Source organism: Sciurus carolinensis, chromosome 14, assembly GCF_902686445.1.
Source record: "Sciurus carolinensis chromosome 14, mSciCar1.2, whole genome shotgun sequence".
NCBI lineage: Eukaryota > Metazoa > Chordata > Mammalia > Rodentia > Sciuridae > Sciurus > Sciurus carolinensis.
In genome coordinates this window covers 1093812-1120110 of record NC_062226.1, presented here as the reverse complement: position 1 = coordinate 1120110, position 26299 = coordinate 1093812, and the positions used below count along the sequence as shown (strand labels likewise).

The 26299-nt window shown below is 63.7% G+C and overlaps 1 protein-coding gene across 13 annotated transcripts; it reads left to right on the top strand.

Moving 5' to 3' along the window:
• Positions 1–14294: 14294 nt before the first annotated feature.
• On the top strand, positions 14295–26275 carry Egfl7 (EGF like domain multiple 7). Of its 13 annotated transcripts, XM_047524241.1 has the most exons (12): positions 17233–17425; positions 18110–18226; positions 18990–19077; positions 20878–21109; positions 22428–22549; positions 22749–22865; positions 23853–23968; positions 24167–24262; positions 24337–24501; positions 25012–25073; positions 25642–25804; positions 25911–26275. In XM_047524241.1, the coding sequence occupies exons 4-12, from the start codon at positions 20906–20908 to the stop codon at positions 25931–25933; spliced, it is 1068 nt and encodes a 355-aa protein (XP_047380197.1). In that variant the 5' UTR covers positions 17233–17425; positions 18110–18226; positions 18990–19077; positions 20878–20905; the 3' UTR covers positions 25934–26275. The 13 variants fall into 13 exon arrangements, with proteins under 13 accessions (XP_047380199.1, XP_047380198.1, XP_047380205.1 ...); XM_047524243.1 differs by lacking the exons at positions 17233–17425; positions 18110–18226 and adding an exon at positions 14295–14647; XM_047524242.1 differs by lacking the exons at positions 17233–17425; positions 18110–18226 and adding an exon at positions 14295–14647 and having other exon boundaries at positions 18987–19077.
• The last annotated feature ends 24 nt before the right edge of the window (positions 26276–26299 follow it).

Sequence of the window (26299 nt, the reverse complement as noted above, 5' to 3'; positions counted from 1 at the left end):
CAAGTTGAAGGTCAGCCTTGGCCACTTAGCGAGGCCCCGAGCGACTTAGCAAGGCCCCGTCTCAAACTACTAAGTAGGGCCTCCTGCACCTGAGACGCGATCGTGTGGGCCAGGTTCGCCCGTGGAGACAGGGCTGTTTCTGTGGGTCAGCACAGGCGGTCCCTGCAAGCAGGACACCCCCGCCCCACATCGAGTTACCAACTGACCAGCTGGTCCTGAGGCTTCAGAGCTTCTGCATATTCTAGGTTCTGTGACGGTGAGACCTCAGCAGACCTGAAACAGCAGCAAAACCTCAGGAGAGCAGAAGAAACCAGACAGACAAGGTGGCGGCTCCGAGCCGGCGCCACTCTTCTTCAGACGGACAGAGAGCCGTCACCGGCTCCAGGTCTCCGGTGCCCCGGGTCTCCAGGGAGTCGTTGTTATTTGATTACTTATTCAGTGTGTTGGAGATGGAGCCACATCCCAGCACCTTCTTTAGTGTTTCGTTTGGAGACGGGGTCTCCCTAAGTTGCCCAGGCTGGCCTTGACCCTGCACCCTCCTGCCTCACCCTCCTGAGGCGCTGGTAATGGAGAGCTGCGTGCATTTCCCGGGTACAGCCCAGCAGCAGCCCAGGGCGCTTCCTCCTCGCCCGGGGGTCCTCCTCCCCACCCTCCTGTCCACAGGCAGCGTCACTGTGGGTCTGCTTAACTTCGGAGCATATGGAGTGCAGCCACGATGGTCCCCACGTCCTCTGCTGCCGCGGCAGCCCTGGTGGCTTTGGCTGCCTTCCACACCACGACTGGTGGGCCGGCCCTATGTGGCGGGCTGGGTGCTGGTGACCTGAGTTCCGTGGATGGAGGGCTGTGCTCTGGGGGTGTGTTCACTCAGCCCGATGGGCGTGTCCAGAGCAGGACCACCTGGGGCCTTCCCAGCGGCCGGCTTGGAGAGCTCCGGTGTGCTGGCGGAAGGCTGGCTCTGTGCTGCTCCCACTCACCCTTCCAAAGGTCTTCCCGCCCTGGGAGCCTCCTCGGATGCGTGCGCGCCAGTCCTCTGACTCCTTGGGGCTGTGGAGGGCTCCCATGCTCTCTCAGGGCAGCCCTCTCCTCTCTGGTACCTAGAAACTCCATCTGCCTTGCTCTCCCAGGCTCTGGGGTCCACTGGGACCTGCGTGTCTTCCCCCTTCCCATGCTACCACCTGGGCTGGGGACACCCTTAGCGCAGAGAGCTGGAACAGCACAGGGCCGCCGCCCCTCAGGCCAAGGTCCCGAGGTGCCTGGTGCGCGGGGTCCTGGAAGCCAGAGTTTCTGCATCTCAACGGTTGTTTCATTCTCTGCTTACCTTGGGCAGAGGCTAAGTTCCCACCTCCCTCTCAGCTGGAAAGAGAAGACTTCCTAGAGTATGGGATGTGTTCTGGATTTGGTTTTGGATGGTGGCACCATGGTGTGCAACCCTGGCAAAGCACACTGCACCCAGGTGACCCAGCGATTCTGCTGCTGGGCACGCATGCCAAGAGCCAAGAGCCAGTCCTCAGACACAGGTACACACACGTGTCCAAGCAGCCCAAAGAGGCAAGGTCCAGAGAGGGCCGGCCGGGAGCAGATGCAGTCCAGCGTGTTCAGCCAAAGACAGAGGGAGCTCTGGCACCACTACACCCCACTCAAGGGAATGAGCAGGCTCAGGGCAAAGGCCCTTCTGAGAACCAGAGCGAGTCCTCTGTGCCAACGTGAGTGGGCCCCAGTGCTCAGACCCTGGATCTCCCCTCATGCTGGGCATGTCAGTGGGTGTCTGTGGACAAGATTGACACTTGAGTTAGTGGACAGTAAAGCTGATGGCCTCCCTCAGGTGGGTGGGCCTTGTCCAATCAGTGGAAGCCCAGAATAGGGCAGAAAGGCCCAGGAAGAGGGAGCAGAGCTCAGGAGAGCCCAGCTTGCCTGAAACTTGTGAGGCCCTCCGTTGGATCCTGGGTGCCACATGAAGAGGATGGGGGAGGGGCGGCAGCAGTTCTGCTGGCTGCTGTGGAGCTGTAACACCCCCTGCTGGGGCTCTCCGGGGCCTCCAGCTGCCCAGGCGCCCTGCAGACCTTGGGGCCGTCACCTCGTCACAGGGTGCAGGTCCTTGAGGGAGTGCTGTGTGTCCTCATGGTTCTGTCTCTCCGGAGAGCCCTGGCGTCCAGTGAGGTCCCCAGGGTCACCAGAAACAAAGTGGAAGGAGGACACAGGGGGCAGGGGACAGCGAGGAGCTGTGTGTGGCAGGTGGCAGAGTTTCAGGTTGCAGGATGAGGAAGCTCGCGTGGCTCAGCCGTGAGATCGTGCTCAGTGCCCGGGCTGCGGGCTGAGAGATGGCTGAGGAGGGGCTCTCGTCTCATCTTCCCACAGTCAGAGACCCTGGACCCTCGGCTCGGGCTGGGGAGGGGAGGGAGCACAGGGCACCACAGCCACACCGTCCAGGACGGGGCCGTCTCTGCCACTGGCTGGCCAGGGCTGTGCAGAAACCCCCAACACCCTGTGACCTTCCTGCCGGCAGCCACAGCCTCGGCAGCTCCTGACTCCCGGACATGGGGGCTCAGGGGAGCCAGAAGAGGGGGCACCGAGCTCGTGATGGCTGGTGCTCAGAGGACTCCAGCAGGAGGACAGAGGGGCACCGAGTGCCAGGCCCCCATGGCCCCCACAGCCCCGCAGGATGAGGGGAGGCAGGACTCAAGGAAGCAGCCCAAGGTCAGTGTGCTGATGAGCAGTGACCCGGACATCTCTTAGCCAGGACTCTATTGCCACAGCCAGGGGGCTGCAGGACTGCAGGCGCCACGGAAGCTTCTAGGCTGGGCCTCTGGGACTGCGTGACTGTTAACATTAACCCGTGCATGCTGAGCTCACTGTGGTCCAAACAGATAACCCTGCCATCTTGCAGAAAGGCTGGGAAGGAAGACGCCTTGACAGGTGGGTGGGGCAGGAGGGCAGCCCTGGGGCAGAAGGAGATGGCAGGTGAGAGCCAGAAGCCAGGGGCGAGTGGTGCCCCAGGCCAGGCTGGGACTGAAGGGCAAGGACACGCAATCAGGGCTTTGGGAATCCTGGAAGGTTTTGTGCGTTTTTTTTGCTTTGTTACAAAAATCCATTTTTTTCACATTTTTAAAGGAAATGCATGCACAGTTGGGCAAGAAGCACACCTGAAATCCCAGGCACTCTGAAGGCTGAGGCAAGAGGATGGCAAGTTCCAGACCAGCCTCTGCAACTTTGTGAGACCTGTCTCAAAAGAAAAGGCCCAGGGGTGTGGCTCAGCGGTACAGGTTTGCTAGTGTGCCTGAGTCCCTGGGTGCCACCCTGAGAAAGATGAAACGGGACTGTACGCACATGCGATTTTAAAACTCCCCAGGACCAAGAGAAAACAGTCATCCCTTGCTCCGTCTTGGAAAGTGACTGCTCGCCATCCTCTAAGCCAGTTTAGCCACTCCTCCTGGGATTTCTTCTTTATTTCTGGATGATAAGCTTATCGTGCTGGTCCTCGGAACTTCCTGCTGACTTCCTACCCAAGTTGGGGGCTCCACTTTTCCATCGAATGTGCATCCCCTGGACATCTGTGTACACATCCCTCCCTCCTGCCCCACATGCCCCCAATTCCATTTGAGCCCTGTAATAAAGCATTGCCCCATAAAAATCATCACCCTGAGCCACTGACCACCCCAACTCTTCACATGGCTGCCTGGCCCCCTTCAACATGGCGTGAACCTCAAGTCACTGTGTGATTCCATTTTCTTGTGAATTCCTGCCTCCTGAGGCCCTTCGTCCCCTGTCCCTGGACTGTTGGCTCTTTAGACCCTTGCCTCCACTGTGACTCTTTCTTCCATCACCATGGGGAGCGCCTGTGGGTTTTCCACCTTCAAATTCCAGAGATGCGGCATCATTTCCTCCCCAGGAGCCTGGGAACCACTGCTGAGAGCAGTCTCCCCCCAGTGGCAAAGCCAGGGAATCAGGAGCATCACCCTGAAGCATCCTGGTTGCTTCTGGGAGCCCAGGAAAGCACAGCATCAAAGCGCCCCAACTGCCACTGTCCCAGCCATGTTCCCCACATCCGGGCAGGGCTGGTGCATGACCCAAGTGCAGTGTGAAGCAGACACACCGCGTGGACAGGCACACGGAGCCAGCAGGGGACAGCGCCTCCAAGGCTTGCCGGGTGGGCCCCAGGCAGTGAGCTCCTGGCATGCTGCAATTCCGCACAGGCCCGCCGGTCACTTGCAGGCATGGGACCTGGGGCAGACACCCTCGGCCGGGCCTCCAGGGTGCCGGGGTGGAGCCGCGAGGCCCGCTGCCTGGGAGGCCTTGGCCTTGCCGGATGGCTGCCGCGGAGAGCAGGGTCGCACTTCACCATCGAGCGAGGTCCCACGGATGGCAGCGTGAGCGCTTCTGGGAGGACCTGTGCGCGCAGGGTGCGGGGCTGCTCGGGCTGTCCCCAGGGCGACAGGCCCCGCCTCCCACACTCCAGGGCCGCAGAGCCGGGCAGGGACTGGCATGCAGGGTCCGCCCGTCGCGACCACGTGGGGAAACACCGCCGCCCTGTGGGAAGTGGGGGAACTGCATCGGCAGTCCAGTCCACTCACCTGCTTCTGAGGCGGAGGACCCTGCTCAGGTCCCTGGGTCTCAGGGTTTTAGGACCCCTGCCCTCTCTGGCCCCACTCCCCCTGGCCTGATGACCCGTGTGCCTGCCCCTGTACAGGTCAGCCTTGGTGCCCCCTGAGTGCTAGGCCCTGCATCTGGGGACTGCGTGCCACGTCCCCTGCCCCAGTGAGCTCAGCTTGGAGAGGGAGCTGGGTGTCAGGGAAGCCCCAGCCATTTTCTAGGGTGCTGGCAGACCTCAAAGAGAACAGAGTTGGGGCCAGGCCACAGCAGTCAATGGCCGGAGCAATGGGCCCAGGGCCATGGTTCTGCTAGAGGGTCAGGAATCCCCAGCACACCCCAGGGCTTCCTGGGCAGCCCCAGAGGGGTGAGATCAGCCAGGGAAGGCCAGGCTTCCTCTGTCCTGTCAAACTAGCAGTAGCAGGGCCTCTGGCCAGGCCAGGCCAGGGCCTGAGTGTGGACGTGCTGTGGATGTGAATGTGGCCTCTCTCCGGCCATGTCTCACCCTCCAGTTCCCAGGCCATGCCCCAGGACCAGGCCAACTGGCTGTGACCTGGCTCCATCTGACGGATGGGAAGCTGAGGCACCGTCGATGGGTCTGGTCACAGGCAGGGGTGCTTGGGCACCAAGGGCTCACAGAGGGTGACCTGGAGCCCCCACAGGCAGCAGGAATCTGGGTCCAACCTCAACCACACTGACCTGTGTGTCACAAGCCCCAGCCAGGCCAGTGATGGACCCACACAGGCAGATGCATGGCCAGCACTGCGCCCACAGGGCGGTGGGGCTCAGCCCCTCAGACGGGACAAAGTCACACTCTGCAGCCAAACCAGGTCTGCACCAGGGACTGGCTTCCAGTGTTCCCCGGGCTGTGAACAGCGTTTGGCCAGCCCCGGTCCCCGTGTGCCCAGCCACTTCTGAGGATGAAGCCATGGGACAGCTTATGAAATCAGAGGGCCTCTTCCGGGGCCCTTCCGGTTCTTGGGCAGAAATGGGGGGCCGGGGAGTGTCTGGCCCCCTCTCAAGGCAGGTGTCATGAGGACGGGGGGACCTTACACCTCCTAACCCAGAGGCTCAGGCTGGCCCTGGGAGTGGGCCAGGGTGTGATGCCTGCGGGAGCCTCACCCTGTCCTGGAAGGCAGCCGGGCCTCCGTCCCCACCGTGTCGCTAAGGGACTGCAGGGGAACCTGGGATTTTCAGGGGGTGGCCACACGCTCTGGGAACTGCCCTGGCCCTCCCCTGTTGGGCTAACCTTGAGGGGCCAAGGCTGCTCTGGGCCTCAGTCCTCGTCTGACGACGGGAGGATGTGCAGGCTCAGCGCTGCTCAGGTGGCCTTCCCAAGGCCCGGCAGCCCGCCCTCCCTGGTGCCCCTTCCCAGCTGGCCACCTGCTGTGGCCTCCTTGTCCTTAGCAGCTCACCGTCGGGGTGGGGGAGCTAGCAGGAAGGCAGGCTGCAGGCGCACTTCCCGGCCGGCGGGGCGCGGCGGGTGCAGCCCTGATAAGGCGCACATGGCCAGCTGCACGTCCGCCTTTTGTCCCGGCTCCGGCCAGCCTTTCCTGCAGGGGCTCACCAGGGCGGGAGGACTGTGGCCTGCAGCCTCCTCCCCTCTGCCTCTGCCCCTGGCTGCGAAGTCCCTGGGGTCCAGACTTGGGGGAGTTTGAGCCCCTGCGTGGTGACTGCCGGGACTAGGTGACACACCTGGACACAGGGGCTCCTGGCCTGAGGCCAGGACCTGGAGAGTCCACTCTGTGGAGCTGCCGAAACCAACACAAAACACCAGAGCTCCTGAGCAGAGGCCCCGCCCTCACCCTCCAGCCCAGGGAGGGTGCCCACCCTCCTGCTGCCAGCACACTTAGGGCTGTCCCTCAGGTGCTGGATTCTATTCACTGTCCAGCTCAAGGTCCCAGGAAGGCATGGGCCTGGCTCAGCTGGTGTGTCCCAGGGCTCCTGTGTCTGTCATCTGTCTTAAAATGGCCCACTCAGCCCAATGTCCCTGAGAGGACTGTTAACTCTGCCCACAGGGCCCACGCAGTGACCTCACAGCAGATCCCTGTGCTGGGCGAGGAAGGGTTCCTTCAGAAGGAATCCTCTCCCACCTGTTGAGCCCCAGGGGCTGCCCTTGGCTGAGATCAAGCAACCTGGGGACTCTGTCTCTGGAGCCTGAGGGCGCAGGACAGAAGACTCTCCATCCTGCACTGGGGCAGGTCCCCAGGCCCCTCTAAAGCAGACCCCTCATCTTGCCTGGTTGGAAAGAGCCCCAGAGTCCATTGGCAGTGCCCAGTGGGCAGAGGGCAGCCTGGCCTAGCCACACCTGCCCTCATGGACACACGCCCTCCTCCCCTCCTCAGCTCTCTAATGTCCTTCCCATGACAATTATCTGTGTGAAGTGCACCCTTCGGTGGGCCTGGGCGTGCCACGTTGCCAAGTCTGTGAATTTGTGCTGAGGGCACATGACCCTGATTCTACGAGGCCATCTGTCGGAGAGGACAAATCTGGGGACGAAGCAGAGCGCATGTTCCAGCACCTCCTGTGACTACCAAGACGGCGTAAGCTGCAGTGGGCCCCTTGTTCGGGGCACCCATGCTCCCAGGGACATCCCCGGGGGCTCCAATCGCAGCCCCAGCTGCCGAGGATCAGGTCCACACCAGGCTGTGGGAAGTCGGTCACCAGCTCCAGGGACAACCAGATCTGAGCACCCCTCATTTCAGAAATGGTTTTCCCATAGGAGAACCAGATACCATGCCTGGGCTCCTGAGAGCAAAGAACACGAGTCCACGGAGGAATGGCCCATCGTGTCCCGACTGCTCTGAAAGCTAGGAAAACGGAGAATTCTCCAAGGTGCGGTTCCATCTGCCCGATGCTGCGCCCCAGAGGAGCTGGGACCCCTTAGGGCACTGAGCCCAGCACCCCACTCCACTGTCTTCTCTGCCTGGCCCTACATTCTGCACTTTTTTCTTCCCCAGCACCTTGAATTTTTTGTTTTAAGTGTGAATAAAAAATTGCATCTATTTATGTCATACACAACTTTTTAATGTGTCCACACCGTGGAGTGCCTAATCCAGCTAATCAAAGTATGCATCGCCTCACTTATCATTTTTCTCTGGTGAGAGCACTTAAAATTCATTCCCTGAGGACTGGGGGGTAGCTCAGTGGTAGGTCCCCAAGACCCTGAGTTTGATCCTCAAGCACAGCAAAAATTAAAGAGGATTCCATTCTTGGAGTTCAAGATGATAGCACCATGTAACTACTGGAGTCCCCACGTCGCTCTGTGGATTTCACAGACGTAGTCCTGGGGTCTAACTGAAAGTTTGTGTGCTTTGACCAACCTCTGCAACCCCTCCAGGCCTCCAGCCAGCGGCCTCCCACCTCCTGCTCCGTGAGCTGGACTCCAGAGCTCACCAGGAGCGAGGCCTGCGCCCGGCCTCCCCATGCCCTGGTTCCATGCAGCGTCCTCCCAGCGCAGCTGTGATGGCAGGAATCCCTTTTGGAATAGCACCCAGTCTTCCCAAGCCTGCTCTGCCGTGGGTGCCACGCCCTCTCCACCCCCTGCAGTTGTGCCCGAGTTGCAGCCAGGTTGGAGCAGGGGAAAGGAGTGAACAGACCCGCAGAGCGGCACTGGCCGGGAGGCGCCAGGGACGCGAAGGTCCTGGGAGCAGCAGGCTCGCATCAGCCGCTGAGGCTGGGTGGGGCATGGGGTGCCTCCAGGGGTGTGGACAGGGCCTAGCAGTCCCTCTCGGGACTCCTGGGGCACTCTGCAGATGTTCTCAGTGCATCGGAGGACGCAGGGTGGAGAAGCTCCACCTGGACTGTGTGGGCTCTGGCTGGTGGAGATGGACGCTGACCCAGGGAGGCTGTGTGGAGTGGCGGGGGCCCAGGAAATCTATGCACCTGTCCTGTTTTGCTGTAAACCTAAAACTGCTCTAAAAACAGACCCTTAAGGATGTGTGTGCCTGTCTTAATTTCACTCATTGGTCTGAAGGACGTTTGTCCCTGTCACCTACACGGAGGCCTGGCCGGGGCGGCATCGGGCTGGGACTCAGCTGGATGGCTCCCCATAGGAGGGTCCCAAGTGCACAAGGATCAGTCTGGGTAAGACAGAGCCGGACTCACAGAAGCTTCCAAAAAGTTGGGGCGGGGGCTTCTCTTTCAGGCTTTCGTGCCTAAAACCCTACCGGCTCTTCTGAAGAGCAGGTTTCACTCCATCGCTGAACAACAAACAAAAAATTAATTCTTCCTTTGGGATCATAAAATAAATATCAACAACAGGTTATCCGCAGGCCTGGAGTGGCCTTCCTGCCCCACCCCAGGGGTCCCTCAGCCTGGGCTGGCTCTGTGGTGACTGCTCTGTCCCTGGAAGTGCCCCTGTCAGGAGCTCCACCCTGCAGTGCAGCCTGGCTGGAAGTGGAGCCGGCCCTCCTGCCGCTGTGCAGGGGGGACCTGCTCAGAGAAGAGCCCCAGTAGAATTCACTCCGGACAGTGGGGCGGGGGGGCCTGCAGCCCTCCCGCCAGGGGCGATTTTGTCACCATTGTCTCCACGCCCTCCCGCTCTGCCCCTCAACCCGCGGGCCTGGTGGCAGGGACAGAGGCAGGGGTCCCTCTCCCAGCCCAGGTCATCTGTGGCCAACTTCCCGAGCCCTCTGCCTGCTCAGACCTCCGAGGGGCGGTGTCCACGCACGGCCAACAGCAGCAGCAGGCTTCGGTGAGGGCCCCGGGGAGGGCCTGGCTCACTCACCAGCCCCCACCGCCCCCCAGGCCCACGTGCCAGTCTGCAGTCTGAGCCAGGGTCTCCGGCCATTGTCCAGAGCAAGGCTTGACTGGACAAGCGGTGATGCCCAGCAGGCCTGAACATGGGCAGGGGAGCTGGGCATCTGGGCTGAGCCCAGTGGGTGTCCTGCAGGTGCACGTGGCAGCGTGTGGCAGTAGTGCCAAAGGCCCGCACAGGACATGCTCCCTCCTAGGGCAAAGTGGCCGCCAGGGCCTGGGGCGCCCCACCCCCTCTGCCTGGGAAAGGCTCAGGGTCACCTCTGCACAGTCACCCCTGGGGACAAGTGAGACAGAACAGGGCGGGACACAGGATGCTGCCGGTGAGAGGAGAGAAGGACGCAGGCTGAGAGCAGCCATGGGAATCCTTGAACTGGGGGCAGCAGGGGACACGGACGTGGCCACACAGGTCGCAGCAGGACCTGAACTCTGCTCTGGCTTTGCCTCTGGCTCTCCGGGCCCCAGTGCCCTCCTGGCATGGCGGGGGGTGTGGTGGATGAGCCTGGATGGGGACTTGGCACACCTTAAGATCTAGGGCGGAAGCAGGGGCCCAGAGAAGACGGGGTTTGGTGGAGACCGCCTGGGAGCCCCAGGCCCTAGGGAGACCCCAAATACTAGAGCTGGCTTGTTCCCAGCACTGCCCCTGCCCTGCGGGGGGTGGCGCCCTCGCCTTCCTGGTCCTGGTCCTGATCCTGCCTCCCAGATCGGGAGTCAGGGCGGGAGAGCAGCCAGGTGGGGGCTGCAGAGGCTTCCCAGGCACGGTGGCAGAACAGCCGGACGTTCCAGTGGGCAGCCTGAAAGCACCCCAGGGCTCACCTCGGGCTGCTCTGACCAGGCCAGCATGCCCAGGGTAAGCCCCACTGGGATGGGACCCCGCTGGGGTCTGCAGAAGGGAAGTCTCATCTTCTGGCCCCTTGGTCATTTGGAGGGAGGTCAGCCACTGCCCACAGCCTGTGGGAGCCTGCCCCCTGCTCCTGGCCGAGGGCCCCTGAGGAGGGAGGAGGCCCACTGAGCCTCCCAGGTGCCTGGAAAGAGGGCTGGGCCTCCTGTCCACTTGGGCTCCCCCTTGCCCCAGTCCTCAGCTGCAGATGGGCACACTGGGGGCGTGCCTCCAAGTCTTGTGGGGGTTGAGGTCAGCGTCAGGGTTGTGCCATGCCTGGCCCCGGGGAGACCAGAGACGGCAACTCCTGTAGTTCCCCATGCTGCCCTCCTGTGCACGGCTGGCAGGACCTGGGAACACCTCTGCCCTGTCCCCACCAGCACTCTAGCTTCTCTGGGGCTTTCCAGAGTTTGTGTATTGGAAACCACAGCTAGGAAGGTACAGCAGGGCAGCCACTGACCATCTGATGCTGCAAACCCCTGGTCCAGGCACACATGTGAGAGAAGGAGCTACTACCAAACTCTGTGTATGTACATCCACAGCAGTGAGTCCAAAACAGCCAAGGACAGAGACAGGGGGTCCACCACAGACAAGGGCCAACACTGAGTGTCCACTACACTGGACACTCGCCACAGGAGGGAACAAAGCTCTCACCCATGCTCCAACTTGGAGGGATCTAGAGACAATCAGTGAAAGAAGCCAGTGACCAAAGACCTCACACTGCCCACTCTACACATATGGAAATGTCCAGAGGGCAAATGAGAGACAGGCAGTAGGTAAGTGGGCATCTGGGCCAGAGGGCCATGGCTCGCTGCCCAAAACTGCTCTTGGGGTGGGGACATGGATCAACTGTGACTGTTCCCAAGAACACGGAATTGCATACTTAAGTGGGAGGACGGAACTGTATCTCAGGAAAGCTTAGGCGGACCTGAGGCTGAAGCACCCGAAACAGGAGCCACGGGAGCCCAGCCAGTGCGGTGGCCTTGCAGTGTTGCTGGGAGCCCTGGGCTCACGCTCTGAGCAGGCTTAGCTCTCGCCTCCTGACTCTCCTCCTGTCGAGAAGATCCAGGGGCAGGTGGAGGAGGGGGCCGAAGGCTGGCAACCCCCAACCTCCAATCTCAGCCCGACAGGGCAGCCATGGGGTGCCGTCTCCAGGTCCCAAGGGCCAGCTTCTTGGCGTCTGGACTTCAGTTTACACAGGTGAAAGGTGGTCGCTAGGTGGTTGCTAGGGGGTCACTAAGACCCCAGGAGCCTGACTTCCAGGACTGAGATCGGCCTCCCCCTCCCCCATAACGGAACCTTTGAGCTTTTCATCAGCAAAAGAAGCCAGGCTGAATTTATGTCTCTGCCCAGGGCGCAGGGGGAGAGGTCAGCTTCCTGCCGTCCGGGGGCTTGACGCAGTTGCCCTTCCCTTCTGGAGGGGCTTCCATTGTTCTCTGGAGCCGGTTCCCCATCTCCCCAGCACACGCACTTCCTGTTTCCTGGCTGAGAGGAAACAGAGATTTCTGGCCCCACCAGGCCTGTTCTCCCTTCCTCTCTTTACATTTTTAAAGGATATTAACAAATAAGAACAGGCAACTGTGAGAGGCTGAATGGGCTGCACTGTGAGGCTGCTGCCCGGCTCCGAACTTGGGGCCTCAGGCCCAGCGAGCTGGATGCACGTTCTGCTTTCTCCTTCTGTACCCTTTAAAGGCTGGCCCAAACTGTCCACACCGTAAATGGAAACTTGGAGACTACTCCCAGGCCACCAGAGACCCTCCACGCCCCTATCTGACATTTGGGGAAACTGAGGCAGGGAAGCCTCCAGGGCCCCTAATGTCCCTGCCCACCCTGAGCCCCATGACAGCCGGCAAGAGGGACTGACTGACTGGGGTGACTTGGGACTCCTCTCCTCTCCCAGAGTCCCCTTCCTCTACTGAACGCTGGGCCCAGCAGGCAGTCACCAGGCAGAAGGGAGCCCTTGCTCCCTGCCCCGTGCCTACGGAGGCTGGGGACGCTGCTGCTCTGGGTTGAGCCCAGGCCCTGCCGGTGACAGGTCTGTGGCCTCGAGCAGCCAGTGCCCTGAGGCTTCGCCCTCTGGAGAGGGGTCGGTGTGTGTCCCCTCCCAGGGAGCCCAGCACGCGCGGTTCCTCTGGTCACTTCCCAAAGGCTGCGGGGTGCTTGACTCCCCCGTCCCTGCCAGGCGGCGTGGGAGGGACAGGACAGCTCGAGTGGGGACGGGTTGCGGCCTTCGCCCAGCTGCACCAACCTGCCTGCGTGACCCTCAGGGGCTTCCCCTCTGCCCTGGAGACAGTGTTTTTCCTCTCGCCCGACAGCCGCCCCATCCATTGGCTTGTTCAGAGGCAGCCCCGTTGAGTGCGGCTCCGTCCAGGTGCCAGGCCTGAGGGTACACTGGGCCCAGTTGGCTCCCTTCCCGCCCCATGGGAGGCTCTGTGCGGGTGGGAGCTGGCCTCTGTGGCTGGAGAGCCAGGCTCCGGCATGCGCCCAGGTGGGGCTGAGGACCCCGAGGCGATCCCAGGCCCTGGCCGCAGTCCCAGGTGCGGACTGGCTCTGTCCAAGTTCACCCACTCGGCAGGGCTGGTGTGGGGCTGCTGGGACCCACTGTGTGTGTTTCCAGGTGGGACCTGGTGCCCACCTGGAGACCCCAGGTCGTGGCCGGCGTGTGGCACCTTCCTGCTCCTCCCGTCCGACTCCCTGGGCCTGTGACGTACACAGGCCTCAGCAGACACTGGCCTTCTGGTGAGCAGGTGACTCCCTGCCCCTGAGCTCTCCCCAGGCGTTCCTCCAAGGCAGGGAGAGTTCCGTGGGCACCTCAGAGCACTGTGGGAACAGCCGCATGGCGGTGCCCCAGCTGATGCATGGGCATGGCCGAAATGCAGATAGATAGCAGCAAGTGCCGCCGAGCTGTGGGGCAAGGAGGGCCTGCACCATGGTGGGCACCGTGGTGGCTGTGGCCCCAGAACATCAGGTGGTCACTGGCTTCCTGCCTCTCTGGGGCCAGCACCTTGCCATGAACGCCCAGGTGTGTGCTGAGAGGACTTGTCAACGTGCACCTGGAAGGAGCCCCCAGGCACCAGCAGCCAGTTCCCCCAGCAGGCTGTGGTGACAAGCAGCAGCCTCAGTGACAAAAAAGTCTTGGGGGCATCTCACAGCCTGCCAGGGCGCACGGCTTCATCAGGAGAGCCGCCCCTGGGCGCAGCACAGGGCTCTGCGCTTCGGCCAGGACGCCCTCAGGGGACGGCACCTGGGCGAACGCTCACGCCGCCATCTTGCAGCCTGTGTAGGCCGAGCCACTCCAGGTGATGGGCGCAGCCAGCGAGGCGGGGGATGTGCTGCTCTGCCCTGCTCCACGCTGTCCTCCCAGGTGCAGGGCGGGTCCCAGAGCACCTGGGGCCAGACTTCGTGCTCCATGTGGCAGGAAGCCCTCCGAGGGGGCCGCCTGAGGTCCCCTTTCTGGGGCTCCAGGAGGACTGAGTGTGGCAGACAGGGGCACCTAGAGGCCAAGGGGGGTGGCAGTGCCCTCCGGGCAGGAAATATGGTGGCGTACAGGGCAGGGATGGTGGCAGGGGAGCAGTTTCTGACACGTCTGGAGCTGAGCCCACGGGGACATGCCGAGAGCCAGTGAGAAGGCCCACAACACCCAGGCCTCGGGTTTGAGCACCGAGTCGGGGGAGGAAGGGCGCGGCGTGTGCGGGTGCCACAGGGGGCGGAGCAGCAAGGGGAGGGGCCGAACGTCCCCAGGGGCCTGCCTCTATCCACACTGCTGACCTTGGCCTCAGGCCTCGTCTGGACTGGGGACGGGGCTACCACACACAGCAGTGCACACAGGGTCTCTACGACACCCCGGGCCTGAGGCAGGGCCAGGGCCTGGGGTAGCTGTGGGCCCCACCTCGCTCCCGTCCAAGCCCTCACTCCCTCTGGAACTGGCCTGGCCTAGGAGTGGTCAGCTCCTCGGGCTCATGGTGACCCCTGCCCAGCCACCTCCCTTCCAGACCTCACTGGGGCCCATCACCGGGCCAGATGCAGCCTCTGATGGGAAGGCTCAGCCACATCTGGCACGAGGCTGGGCCCGGCCGTGGCTGACGGAGCCATCCTGTCCCCGAGGCCAACCCTGCCGCACAGGATAAACAGGAAGCCCATCTCTCCACAGCACCCTGCTGGGCCGCTCCTCCTGCAGCCCAGCACGCACGTACGCGCCCGCTGCCCCCGGCCTCACACCTGAGATGCCCATGCCGGCTTCTGCCCAGGGCTTGGTCCACCCTGTCCTGGGGCTGTGGAGACCAGAAGCTCAGCGGTAAGGGAGCCAAGGATGGGCCTAGGAGGTGCCAGGGCTCCCGCCAAACCTGCCCTCCTGCCCTCTGGCCTGCACACTGTGGATGCGAGGCGCCCGCTTCCCCTCTGCCAGCAACCTCAGCACACTAACAGGTAGGCTGGAGGCAGCTGTGACGATCTAGCCCAAGGTGGGGACAGACAGGGACACTGAGGCCCAGTGGGGCCCCAGAGGTCCAGCTCCCCAGCACAGCCTGTCCCACCTTGAACACTACCCTGAGCAGGTGTGGCCCCAGCTCAGGGCTGGGTGCCTGGATGGGAGCAGGCCCACAGGCCCCGACTCCGAGGCTGCGAGGGGAGGCCAGTGGGGACAGAGCTTCCTTCCTGCAGTGGGGGGAGCACAGGCCTGGGTGGGGGGCCGCACGGACGCCTTCCGAAGCAGTCAGTGATTCCTAGCGAGCGTCGTCAGAGGGCAGAGGTGCCTGGCAGGAGTGGGCACCTGCAGGGAAGGGTGGGTGGGAAGAACCAGCCTGTCCTGAGTCCTCTCCCCAGACATACCCCCAGTGTCAGAGCGAGACCCTCGCCCACCTCCTCGAGGTCCCCCGAGGGCTGGGGGAGGCTGGAGGAGCACCCCACACGGGGCTCAGTCAGGACGCAGGCAAGCCTGGCACTCTGGGACCCTGTGCCAAGGCCCCTTCCCTTGGGTGGGTCCTGGTTTTGGCTGGGAGGGGCGACGGGGAGGCAGAGCTCATCAGGAGAGGCCCACAGACAGGCGGGCAGCAGACTGGCACCTAGGAACCCAGCACCAGGTACCCAGACACGTGGGGGCCCAGGACTAGAACTCCCTCCGGCACGCGAGTCCACCATTCCTACCAGCAGGGTCGCTCCTGCTGAGTGGCAGGGGAGGGGTGGCCTACCAACACTCAAGTTCCTCCAAGTGCTTCCAGCAAGTCCTTGCCATCCCCGGCAAGGACTGCCCAGGCAGGAGGCGAGGAGGAGCTGGGCTTCCTGAGAAAGGAAGGAAGCTGCTTCTGAGCGGAGTCCAGAGCTGAGCCCTGCTTTCCCCTCTGTTCACCTGGGCTGGATCTCTCCCCTCTCTGGGCCTCAGTTTCCCCTTCTGTACACAAAAGGGCCTGGATCTAGCCAGCCTAGACAAGTGGTGGTTCTTCCCCTGGAGGCCAGAGCAAGTCCCTAGGTGTGGGGCCGGGCGGAGAGAGGCAGAGGGGCGTCTCAGCCTGAGGCATAGGCCTCGCAGGCCCCATGCAGGTGGGACACCCGGCCCTGGGGGGCAGCATGAAACCTTGTGGGGGGCTGGGGGCTAAACGGGGCAGGGGGTCGAGGCATGGCCAGCGGGAGTCAGGGCAGACCCCAGGCAGGCAAGTGTGGCGGGGCAGAGGATGAGGGAAGAGTTGCTCTGCCGGTCCACTCCCACCTTGGGCAGGGGGGACATCTCCTGAAAGAGGCCCCAGACCCCTCCCACTCAGGCCAACAACACCATGTGCCAGGAGCCCCCTTCCGTCACCACCCAGTGTCCAGCACCCCTCCTGTCCCCGTGGGGCACCACCTGTGCAGGGGCTAGGCTCAGGCCTGGGACCCCAGTCAGAAGCCCCTGCTCCCTGACAGCCTGGTGCCTGCAGCAGCCCCTTCCCTGGCCATGGGGGTGGAGAGGCTGGCCCTGCTGACACCGTGGCCCAGCAGGGATTGGCCAAGCTTCTCCCACCTCCTCTCAGCCCCTCCATCTGGGTGGGACAGAGGGAGCTGGGAGCCAGGGAGACTCTTGGGGCCAGAGAGGGAAGGCTTCCCAGGCATCAGGCAGGCAGGACATCAGGCTGCCCCAAGGACAGCCGGGATTGCGAGGCCCCACTCCTGGGGACCCCCAGCCCACGGTAGGCGGCACAGCGTACCTCCCACCCCACCTGCCACTAGGGTCTGCGTGCCCAGCCTGGACTCCCACTGGGGTGGGACCTCAGGGAATCCCAGGAGCCCCTGCTTTGGCCACCCAAAGGCTCCTGCATCCCTGCTAGCCTGCCAGAGGCCAAGCGAGGAGGGACAGGAGCTGAGGGCATTTGTGGGCTCTGTGAAGTGGACAGGGCCTTGGGTCTCCTTGCCCATCTCCAGGGCAGGGCTTACTATCTGCAGGCGGCTCTTTCTCAGGGAAGGAGCGCAGAGTCCTGGAGAAGGTTGGAGTCTCCCGGTTGGCCCTCCCATCACCCCTCAGCAGGACCAAACCTGGGTCTCAGGACCCACAGGACAGGCTGTTCTCAGACCTGCAGCCTGTCCTACAACCACTCCTTCCCTGTGGGGTCCTGCCACACACCACCTGACCCACTGGTCAAGCCTCCAGTATGGCTGGCCACTCCCTTGGGTTGGACCCCTCCAGGTTTCCACACTGTGTCATCCAGGGATGGCCCAAAGATGCAGAAGGTCCCTTCTGTCTGCCACAGGCACGAGCTGTGGGAAGGCCCGGCTCAACGTCATCTGCCCCAGTCCTGCGGGTCGCCAGCCAAGCCGCAGCCTACTCAATGGCTGCCTCAGGGATAAACTGAGAAGTCCCAGGGGAAGTTCCCCTCCCTGGCAACCCACTGGCCCCTCGCTCGGCAGCCCCCATCGCCCCCCAGCCTCCTGTTTGTTCGCCGACAGATCCCCGTTATCAGCAGAGAACACACACAGGAAGTCCGGTCGGGAAGGGCCCATCCCAATCCCGATTTACACGGGACCCAGCATAAAAAGCCGCCCTTCCTCGCCCGGGAGGAGCCTCCATGCCCTAACTGGCCACTTTGCGGGTCGAAATGGAGGCTGCAGCGGACAGGACTGGCGACCAGCCTCAGGAGGTGCCTTGGGGTGTCTGGGCCCAACATCCCCACAAGGGGCAGGGACCATGCCTGGCCCAAGCAGCCAGTGGTGGTGGCTGTGGCCAAGCCTGGGCAGCATCAGGTATGGCAGGGTGAACCTGCAGGGGCAGGGAGTGGGCAGAGAGGGCCTGAGCGCCCCAGCTGGGACCAGATGGCTGCAGCCCCTGCCGCTGGGCTAGGGCCTGCCAGCTCCACAGGCTGCCCCAGGGGCAACTCTCTTGCCCTGCCAGCTGGTGCCGTCTCCACTGAGGCCCTTGGCCCAGCATCACTAGTGGGTGGCCCAGTCTGGGTTCCAAGCCCTCGCCCTAGCTTCGCAGTGGCTGTGGGCCCCTGTAGGGGAGACTGAACATAGCCTGGCTCACAGATTCACCTTCTGACCCCTCTGCTTCCCCAGAGGAACCCCTGAGGTCGGCAGCAAATCTCGGCCTGGCTGGGCCCTGGGGAGGGGCTTGGTACCCCTCACTACTCCTCTGCTAAGACCCAGGTGTGCTGAGGGCTGGGGTCTTCCTAGCTTTCCCCTAGTGGACAACACTCTCCAGGAAATCAGGGAAAGACGTTGGCCTGGGGATCAGCCCCAGGGGAGGAACCCCAAAGCCAAATCTGCAGCCCAGATGACCTGTACATCCTGGGGGCACAGCATGTGGGGCAGGGAGTAGCACCCCTCTCCTGCTGGGCCGGCTTCAATCTCAGGAACAACTTGGAAGGATGCAGTGCAGGGTGTTGGCCCACCCTGTACTCTGAGGAAGTCTCCTGTTCTCCTCCCCAGCTCCTAAGTCAGGTGGAGAAGGTCTCAAATCCCCCAAAGTGGCATTGGGGCTTTCAGCCCCCACCTTTGTCTTTGGTGCCCTGACTAGAGGTCTGTCAGAGAAGGCCCACTGCTCAGGTGAGGAACAGGTGAGGCCCCAGCCCAGGGTAAGGCAGGAGGACCAGTGATGCACCTCCCAGCTGCCCTTTCTGCCACATCGTCTCTACCTGACCAGCAGGAGGGGCAGACAGCTGGCTGAGGGTCAAGGGGCCACTGCTTCAGGGATGATGATGGGGCAGGGGACAGGGCAGGGCACTCTCCTGCCCAGGGCCTCCAAGCCCTGCTCGCTGCTCAGCACAGGGAAAGAGCTGCCCTCTTGGGTTTAGGGGATCAGGAAACTCAGGAGCCCCCATTCCCAATGATCGGCATCCCCTCAACCTGTCTTCAGGGGCTTCTGGGATCTGACGGTCCAGGCAGAGGCCTGGCTGTGGGGTGCTCCTCAGCACGCTGTAGCTCGGAGCTGCGGCTTCCCACTCGTCGCAGGCCCTCCCTCCACATCCAGGCTTTTTTTGCACCTGAGCCTTAGAGCCAGATTTTGAGCCCATGCCAGGGCTGGAGGCAACAACCCATTTTACAGGTGGGAGCCCAAACCCACCACGTGTCTCCTCTGGGCAGAACCAAGAGGCCAGTTCATCTGGGGACCTGATGGGGTCAGGATGGGTGCAGGATAGAGCCTAGAGCGCTATCCTGGGTATAGGCCAGGGTGGGTATAGGCCTAGAACAGGCTGCAGTGACATGGCCACATCAGAGCCTGGACTCTGAGCCCCTTCCCAGCCCCTGGACCTCAGGGAGACCAAGGATCTGCCAAGGCACTAATCCACATGCCATCTGTGACCAGCAGCCCCTGGCGCCAGTGAGTCGCGGTGACCCCCTCGCGGAGAAGAGCACTGTCTCCAGGCTCCAGGGGATGAGGCGCTCCCCGACACTTGGTGAGTTCTCGGCAGGCCTCCAGGCAGCAGCCACAGGCCTGGCCTTGAAGGAGCACACCTCACATGTGTCCACACATCACCTGACCAGGGCAGGCTCAGGTTCAGGGAGCTGCCGGGGTGGGTGTGACAGGCAGGCAGGGAGGTGTAGTCATATCCTAGGCGGGTTCCTGGGACTGCTTAGCCCTGAACACAGGTTCGGAAATTGAAGTGGGCAGAAGAGAGGTGATCAGCCTAGGGACCTCTGGAGGTGACCACGGGGATGAGGGGCCTTCAATTCATAGGGAGGAACTCTCAATGGTGGTCCTGACTGCCCCCCAAAAAACCAAATACTGTGGTTAGGAGGGCATCTTGGGAGTGCTGCCCAGGACCCATCTGGGCGCTGCTCTGAGATCTTAGGCAGGTACTGGGTCTCTGGGAGGAAGGTCCCCATGCGTGGTTGCAGGGTGGCGGTCAGATTTTGCCTCTCCTCGAATACAGCAGGCTGGCGGTTTGGCGGCTGGGATGATCAGTCTGGAGGCTAGAGTTAGCATAGAGTCGGAGAGGGCGCTCCTCAGCTGCATCCCGCTTCCAGCACTAAGGCAGTCTGGTGGCCCCAACAGCCAGGCGTCCTACCTGCTGTGGGGCTAGGGGCTCAGGGAGGACCAGCACTCGCGATGGGGACTCAGGGGTGCGGGGCAGCGCTCAGAGGCCAACTTGAGCCCAGATCCCCGGGTTCTCGCTGACCAGTTGAGCGCCTGCGGGAACCCTCGGGCGCAGGGTCTCAGTTTTCCCATCCGCGCAATGGGGGCGGGGCGGGACCGCTAGCCCACCGGGCGGGGGCCGGGCTCCGGCGCCAGGTGGGGCGGGGCCGGGGGCGGGGCGGGGCGGGGCTCGGGCCCCCTCGGCGCGGCGGCGGCGGCGGCGGCGGCGGCGGCGCGTGCGCGCCCGGGATCGCGCGGTGAGTGCGGGGAGCCGGGGGCCCGGAGCGCAGGGCGCCGGGGGCCGGGGTCTGCGGGCCGCTCAGGCGGGACCCGGGAGGCCGGGACCACCGGGCACGGAGCTGGGGGCGGTCACCCGGGCTACGCCGAGCGATCGCGGGGACCCGAGAGGTGAGCGCGCGGGGGCCGCGGCTGGGCCGCGCGGGGCTCGCGGACCCCACGCCCAGCCCTGGTCCTGCGGCCGCCCAGGGAATGGACCCAGCGGCCTTGCGAAACGGCGCCCCCTGCTGGCGACCGGGCGCTGCGGCCCCTCACCCCGACCCCCAGCCTGCGGCCCCCAAGCCTGACTCGAGGCCTCGGGGCCCCCACCCCGCAACCCAGCCCGGCCGGCCGGGCAGTCCAGGGGGTGTCGCGCTCCACCCCGCTCCCACCGCACAGGGCCGGGGAGGGGGCGGGAGGCGGGCAGTGGAGAGCGCGTCCCCGCCGAGCGCGTCGGGTCGCCCTGCCTCCCGCGCCCCTCCACCTTCTCCTGGGCGATAACATCCAGACACCGGCTCCTGGCGGGAGGGGATGGGGCCCTCGCCCTACGGTGGCCGGGGCCCTCCCACTGCGCAGCCAGCCTCCCCCTACCCTTGTGGGCTGTGGGTCGCCAGGCGGGGAGGGAAGGTGGCGGCCAGGGCCCTTGGCTACAGTCGGTGGGGACTCGATTGCTTATCAACCTGGAGGCGACGCCACCACCCGCCCGCTGCGCCCCGGGCCCCAGTGGCTGAACAGCGAAGGGAAACGAGATTCCGCCAGCCTACGGCTGCACCGGCTGCCTCCGGCCTTGGGCAAAGCATGACTTTCAAAAATCGAGTTTCTTTAAGCACAGTTCCCTTTCTAGACAGCCCGAAGTACCTCCGGTGCTGTGGATGAATGTTTCTGGCGAAAAGGGGCCGCCCCCAGGCCAAGCTCCACATCCCCCTGCCCACCACAGGCCACTGAGGCTGCTGGCCCACCGCTTCTTCCTGGGCTCTACTCCCAAGGACCATCTGATTCTTGCCTGGACCAACAGGCCAACCTCCAACTGCGACCTCCCCCAGGGACAACCCCCAGGATTAATCTTCCCTAGCCAGGTCTGACTGGCAGGTCACTCCCCTGTCAAGAAACTACCTGCCCACTCACAGACCCTGGCCTCCCCTGCCTCTCCCTCAGCAGAGGCAGGGTGTGAGAAGCTCGCCTGCCAGCTGCCTTCCCACCCAGAACCCAGTGATGCAGGGCCCCATCTTGGAGCTGACCCCCAGCTGAGTGACCCAAGAAGCCCCCACAGGCTTGTTTTTTCCTCTGGTTGGGGTTTGGCCGGCAGTCAGGGCTCAGTAACCACTCAAGGCTGTCAGAGCCAAGGAAGGGCCTCACAGACCCTCATGTGTCTGAGGAAGCTGAGTCCTCAGTTCCTTGGCTCCACCCTGCTGGTCTCCTGGCCCTTTCCTGACCAGTGTAGTGGGGAGGAGGCTGCAGGGCTAGGGCAGCCCACGGGGAGGTGACCAGCCTTGGATGGAACTCACCACCCTGGCTGGGCTACCACAGGACAGGGGGCAGCTGCCCCGCCCCACTGCACAGACACCAAGCCCACCCTCAGCATCACTGACTGTTAATTCTGGACTGGGGTTTCTTACATTCCCAGGTCGCCTCCCCCAGCCTCCCTGGCCCCCACCCAAAGCCAGGAGAGGGCTGGAGATGGGCTCCAAGTACATCTTCACTGCAGGGCACTCCTTACTCCCCTCGCTGTGGGCCAGTGGAGCACTGCCCTGGGAGCACCAGAGACTGCACACCTACTCCAGACTAGGAGGGATGCCCCTCCTAGCCACAGCCCCCCTCCCCTGGTCTCAGGATGTGCACCTCATAATGTCTTCTGGCTGTGGTGCACCTGCTGGTGGAGGCCAGATACCTGCACCTGGTACAGCCCCATGGGGCCCCCTACTGGCTTTCTGTTGGCAGACAAGGATCGAGTCCAGGGCTGTGTGGAGTGACAAGTCCCTGGCTAGGCTGAATTCCAGTTCTGCCCGCTAACACCCTGTTAGCAGACAGAGCAGAGGTCAAGCTGACCCCCACTTCCTGTGACCACAAGGACCCTAAAACCAGCCAGGGGAAGGAGGGGAGACTGGTCTACCTGGAGCTTTGGGTACCCTTGGGTTCAGCCCCACAGCCCAGAAGGCCCAGTGCCTCCTTCAAGAACCCTGGACAGCGGCCTGGCTCTGGCCGGCAAGGGCTGGCCTAGCTGACGGGGGCAGCTGGAGCAGAGGAGCTGGCATTTTCCCTGGGGGCTCTCCCCCTGGTAGGAGGACCCAGCAAGTGGCTGAGCCGGGCAGGCCTCACAAAGCCAAAGGTATAGACTCCCAACAGGGCCAGAGAGGAGTCTGCAGGAGGGTTGATGGGGTCCTGCTTTGTGCCCAGGTCATCCAGAGGAGAAGGCCACCCCACCTGGACACACAGGACATGTGGGGCTCCCGGGAGCTGCTTCTAGTGTGGTTCCTGGTGCTGGCAGTGGGAGGCACCGAGCACGTCTACAGACCCAGGTGAGCCAGGGCTTGGGCCTCAGGGTGCTGGGGTTGGGGCCAGGAGCCCTCACACCCTCCCCAAGGCAGCCTCCAACACTCGAGGGGATTCACTGTGGGCTCTGCCAGGCAGCATTGGGAAGCACCCTCCTCATGGGCCCCAGGCTGGGTGGGTCCTGGCTCTGGAGCTCCAGCTGACCCCCTGCCTGCTCTGCCATAGCCGCAGGGTGTGTGCAGTGGGGGTCGCCAGGGGTCCCATCTCCGAGTCCTTCGTGCAGCGTGTGTACCAGCCCCTCCTCACCACCTGCGATGGGCACCGAGCCTGCAGCACCTACCGGTGAGTGCCTATCCAACCCAGACCCCCAGGGCCAACCCTCCAAGGCACCGTCCACCACCTGGCTTGAGAGGGCTCCTCACTGTGAGACGAGAAGCCGAGGCCAGAGCAGGACTCCCGACACTGGATCTCAGTTGTCTGAGTCTGAGGAGGTCACCTCCCAGGGCACCCCCCACGTTTCCAGGGGCTGTGCACCCATCTGCACCCTCAGCTTCCAGGGTGTCCAGTCCACCCACCCAAGCTGGGCACCCCTGGTCAAAGCCTCCTGTGACTTGGGGTGGAAGCTGTCTCGGCCCCCTGGTCCTGCACAGGGCTCCAGTGGTCATCTTTCCCACCACAGCCCAGACGTCCTGTCAGGTTGACATGCACACCTGGGGCTCACGCAGCCCAGGACCCAGCTGCGGGGCAGGGTCCTCGTGCTGAGCTTAGGGAGCTGCGCCTGCCTCCCCCGAAATCCTGAGGAAGGGACAGGATGGGTCTGATACAGCCCAGGTTCATGAGCTGCTGCTGGGGTGCTGGGCCTCCTGCACCCCAGAGCTGGAGGAGTGCTGGTGTGGAAGAGCAGCCGGTGCCAGACCCCAGGAAAGGACACAGGGCCAGGGCTGGGCTGGTTCTGCCAGTGACCAGCCACAGGACAGGGCCAGGCCTGCCCCTCTGGCTAGACGCCTGGTCACAGGAGGCTCAGGGGATAGGGAGGTACACACGGGTCTGGGCCCTGTCCCTGCTCTGTGCCAGGCAGGGCCGAGGCTTCCTCAGAACCCCACTCCACACTTGAACGGCCACCTAGGGAATCACTGTGCAGAGACCCAGAACTGACATCCCTGGGGGAGAGAACCTCTGGGGACACCTGGGAGTGACCCTGCTCTGGTGCCCAGACGCTGGCAGGCCAAGTGGGCACCAGCTACTGGTGCCCTTCACATCTTATCTTGGGAAAGACTGGCCTGGGCCACCCAGTGTGTCAGCCCCTCTGAGCAGCCCCACTCCGTACAGAACCGTCTACAGGACCGCCTATCGCCGCAGCCCTGAGCCGGCCCCTGCGAGGCCTCGCTATGCCTGCTGCCCTGGCTGGAAGAGGACCAGTGGGCTCCCTGGGGCCTGCGGAGCAGGTGAGGGCGGCAGGTCCCAGGACACGGCCATCCCCAGGTCCTGCCACACGGAGCCCTGGGGGCACCTGGCGCCAGGATTCCCACTCAGAGTTGGCCAGCATGGCACCTGCTCTCCCCCTAAGCAGACCACCCCTTTCCCTGGCTGCCAACGCAGGGCCCTGTCACCCTGCGCTGGCGACAGGCTTCCTCTGCCCACAGCAATATGCCAGCCACCCTGTGGGAACGGAGGGAGCTGTGTCCATCCAGGCCACTGCCACTGCCCTGCAGGGTGGCAGGGTGACACCTGCCAGACAGGTAAGGCTGGCTGTGCCTCCCTGAGGGGCCCTGGGGAAGGCCCCTTACGGGCACTGCCAAGGCCCCTTTCCTAGACGTGGACGAATGCAGCACTGGACGAGCCAGCTGTGCCCAGCGCTGTGTCAACACTGCAGGCAGCTACTGGTGCCAGTGTCGGGCGGGGCATGGCCCATCTGCAGCCGGGACACTCTGCCTGCCCAAGGGAGGGCCCCCCAGGGTGGCCCTGGGCCACACGACAGGTGAGCTCACCCTTCCACCCTTGCTGCTGGGCCGGGCCTGGGACCGTGGGGGGTCACCCTATTGGTGTGCCAGGCCTAGATGAGCCCAGGCGTGCTGGGCGGGTGGGCAGCTCTGGTGGGTAGGAGGAGCAGGGGCCCTTCCCCCAGGTTCCTGGAAAGCACTGTGGGGAGGTTCCTAGGGCCTTGCCTCAGCCAAGAGATGCACGTGCCAGCGGCCTGGAGCGTCGCCGTCGTCCGCTGGTGACGGGGCATTATTACTTTTGGTACGCGCTGTGACACTTCAAACTCGTACCGTGAGTAATAATGCGCCGTCAGCAGCCCCGCACCAGGAGCGCCTCCACCCTGGGTCAGCACAGCAAGCCTGGCCCCACACCGAGGGGCAAGGTGGGGGCTGGACATGCCAGGCAGTCCTCAGGATCGGAGACCAACCTCAGGGTGGGGTGGAGGGTGTGGGGTGGAGCGGGGTGGGGTGGGGGCTGCCCTCTTGACCGCACCTGGACCTGCCCACAGGGGTGCCCACAGTGAGGGAGGAGGTGCGCAGGCTGCAGTCCCGGGTAGACACGCTGGAGCAGGTGAGGGCTGGGGGCGTGGCCTGGCTGGCCCTGTGGAGGCCCACAGACTCCCGTGGCCTCCTGGGACATGGCTCTCCCTGAGGGATGGGTGTGGGGCACCATGGATAACCCAAAGGCCACTGCTTCCTTCTGCTGAAAGCCCAGGGGCTCTGTGGGCAGGGGCAGTGGGACAGTGGCTGGGACTCCTAGGCCAGGAGGAACCGAGCTTAGACCACCCGCCCCCGCCACACTTGGAGCGGGAGCCCAGGCCCAGAGCGCACCCCCACTTCCATACCAGTCCAAGCTCTTGCTGGCCTTCCCACGGAGCCATGGGCTCTGAGACCCTTCTGATTCCTCTGCTGGAACCCCGAGGCCTCACGACCAGGTGCCCAGGCCTTGGCCTGTCTGATGTCCATCAGTGCCAGCCCAGCCTCTGTCCCTTCGGGAACAGCAGCTCCCTCTAGTGGCGAGCAGAGCCCTGTGGCCAGGGATGGGTGGGGGCCCTGCCAGCCCTTCCTGGTTCTCCTCCAGTTCTTGGGGGAGGGTGGGAGGGCTGGCCCTGGGTCACCGGCTTCCTGCATGTCCACAGAAGCTGCAGCTGGTGCTCACCCCACTGCACAGCCTGGCCTCGCGGGCCGTGGAACAGGGTCTGCAGGACCCTGGCCGCCTCCTGGCCCACTCCCTGCAGCAGCTGGACCGCATTGACTCGCTGAGTGAGCAGATATCCTTCCTGGAGGAGCAGCTGGGGTCTTGTGAGTGCCACAGCCACCTGGAAGCTTGGGAACCATCTGGGGCCAGTGCGGCCACCACAGGGGACAGGCAGGCTGGCTGTTGACCCAGCCCCCTCTTCTGCTCTAGGCTCGTGCAAGAAGGAGCTGTGAGGACCCACCCACTCCACACTGCAGGCTGCACTGACCTGCCCTGGCCACCACAGCCCTACAGTCCTCTAGCTGGGGCCAGTGCCGGACCTGGTGATGGCTGTGGGCAGGCTGGGAAGGGCCCTTGCTCTGTCCCCCTTCCTCGGGAGGCTCCCAGGACCTGTGTATGAGGTGGGGTCCTCTGCATGAACCCCCCCACCTATGCCTGGATTTTCCAGGGCCTGGTGGGTCTGAGGCCAGGGAAGGTACGGAGGCTCCATGCCCAGGGCTGGGGCTCACTGGGCAGCCTGCCTGGACCAGGGCAGAGGCCTGTCCCATCTCTGCCAGAATAAAATCAAGACTTGAGCTGCTGTCAGTGGATGGATTTGG

What these genes read in the sequence shown, in the direction of transcription:
- Egfl7 (XM_047524243.1), top strand. Translation starts at nt 20,906, where the DNA reads ATGAATGTTTCTGGCGAAAAGGGGCCGCCCCCAGGCCAAGCTCCACAT. An exon ending in GATTAATCTTCCCTAGCCAG is followed by an intron (nt 21,110 to 22,427) that starts GTCTGACTGGCA and finishes CTTTGTGCCCAG; the next exon opens with GTCATCCAGAGGAGAAGGCC. An exon ending in GAGCACGTCTACAGACCCAG is followed by an intron (nt 22,550 to 22,748) that starts GTGAGCCAGGGC and finishes GCTCTGCCATAG; the next exon opens with CCGCAGGGTGTGTGCAGTGG.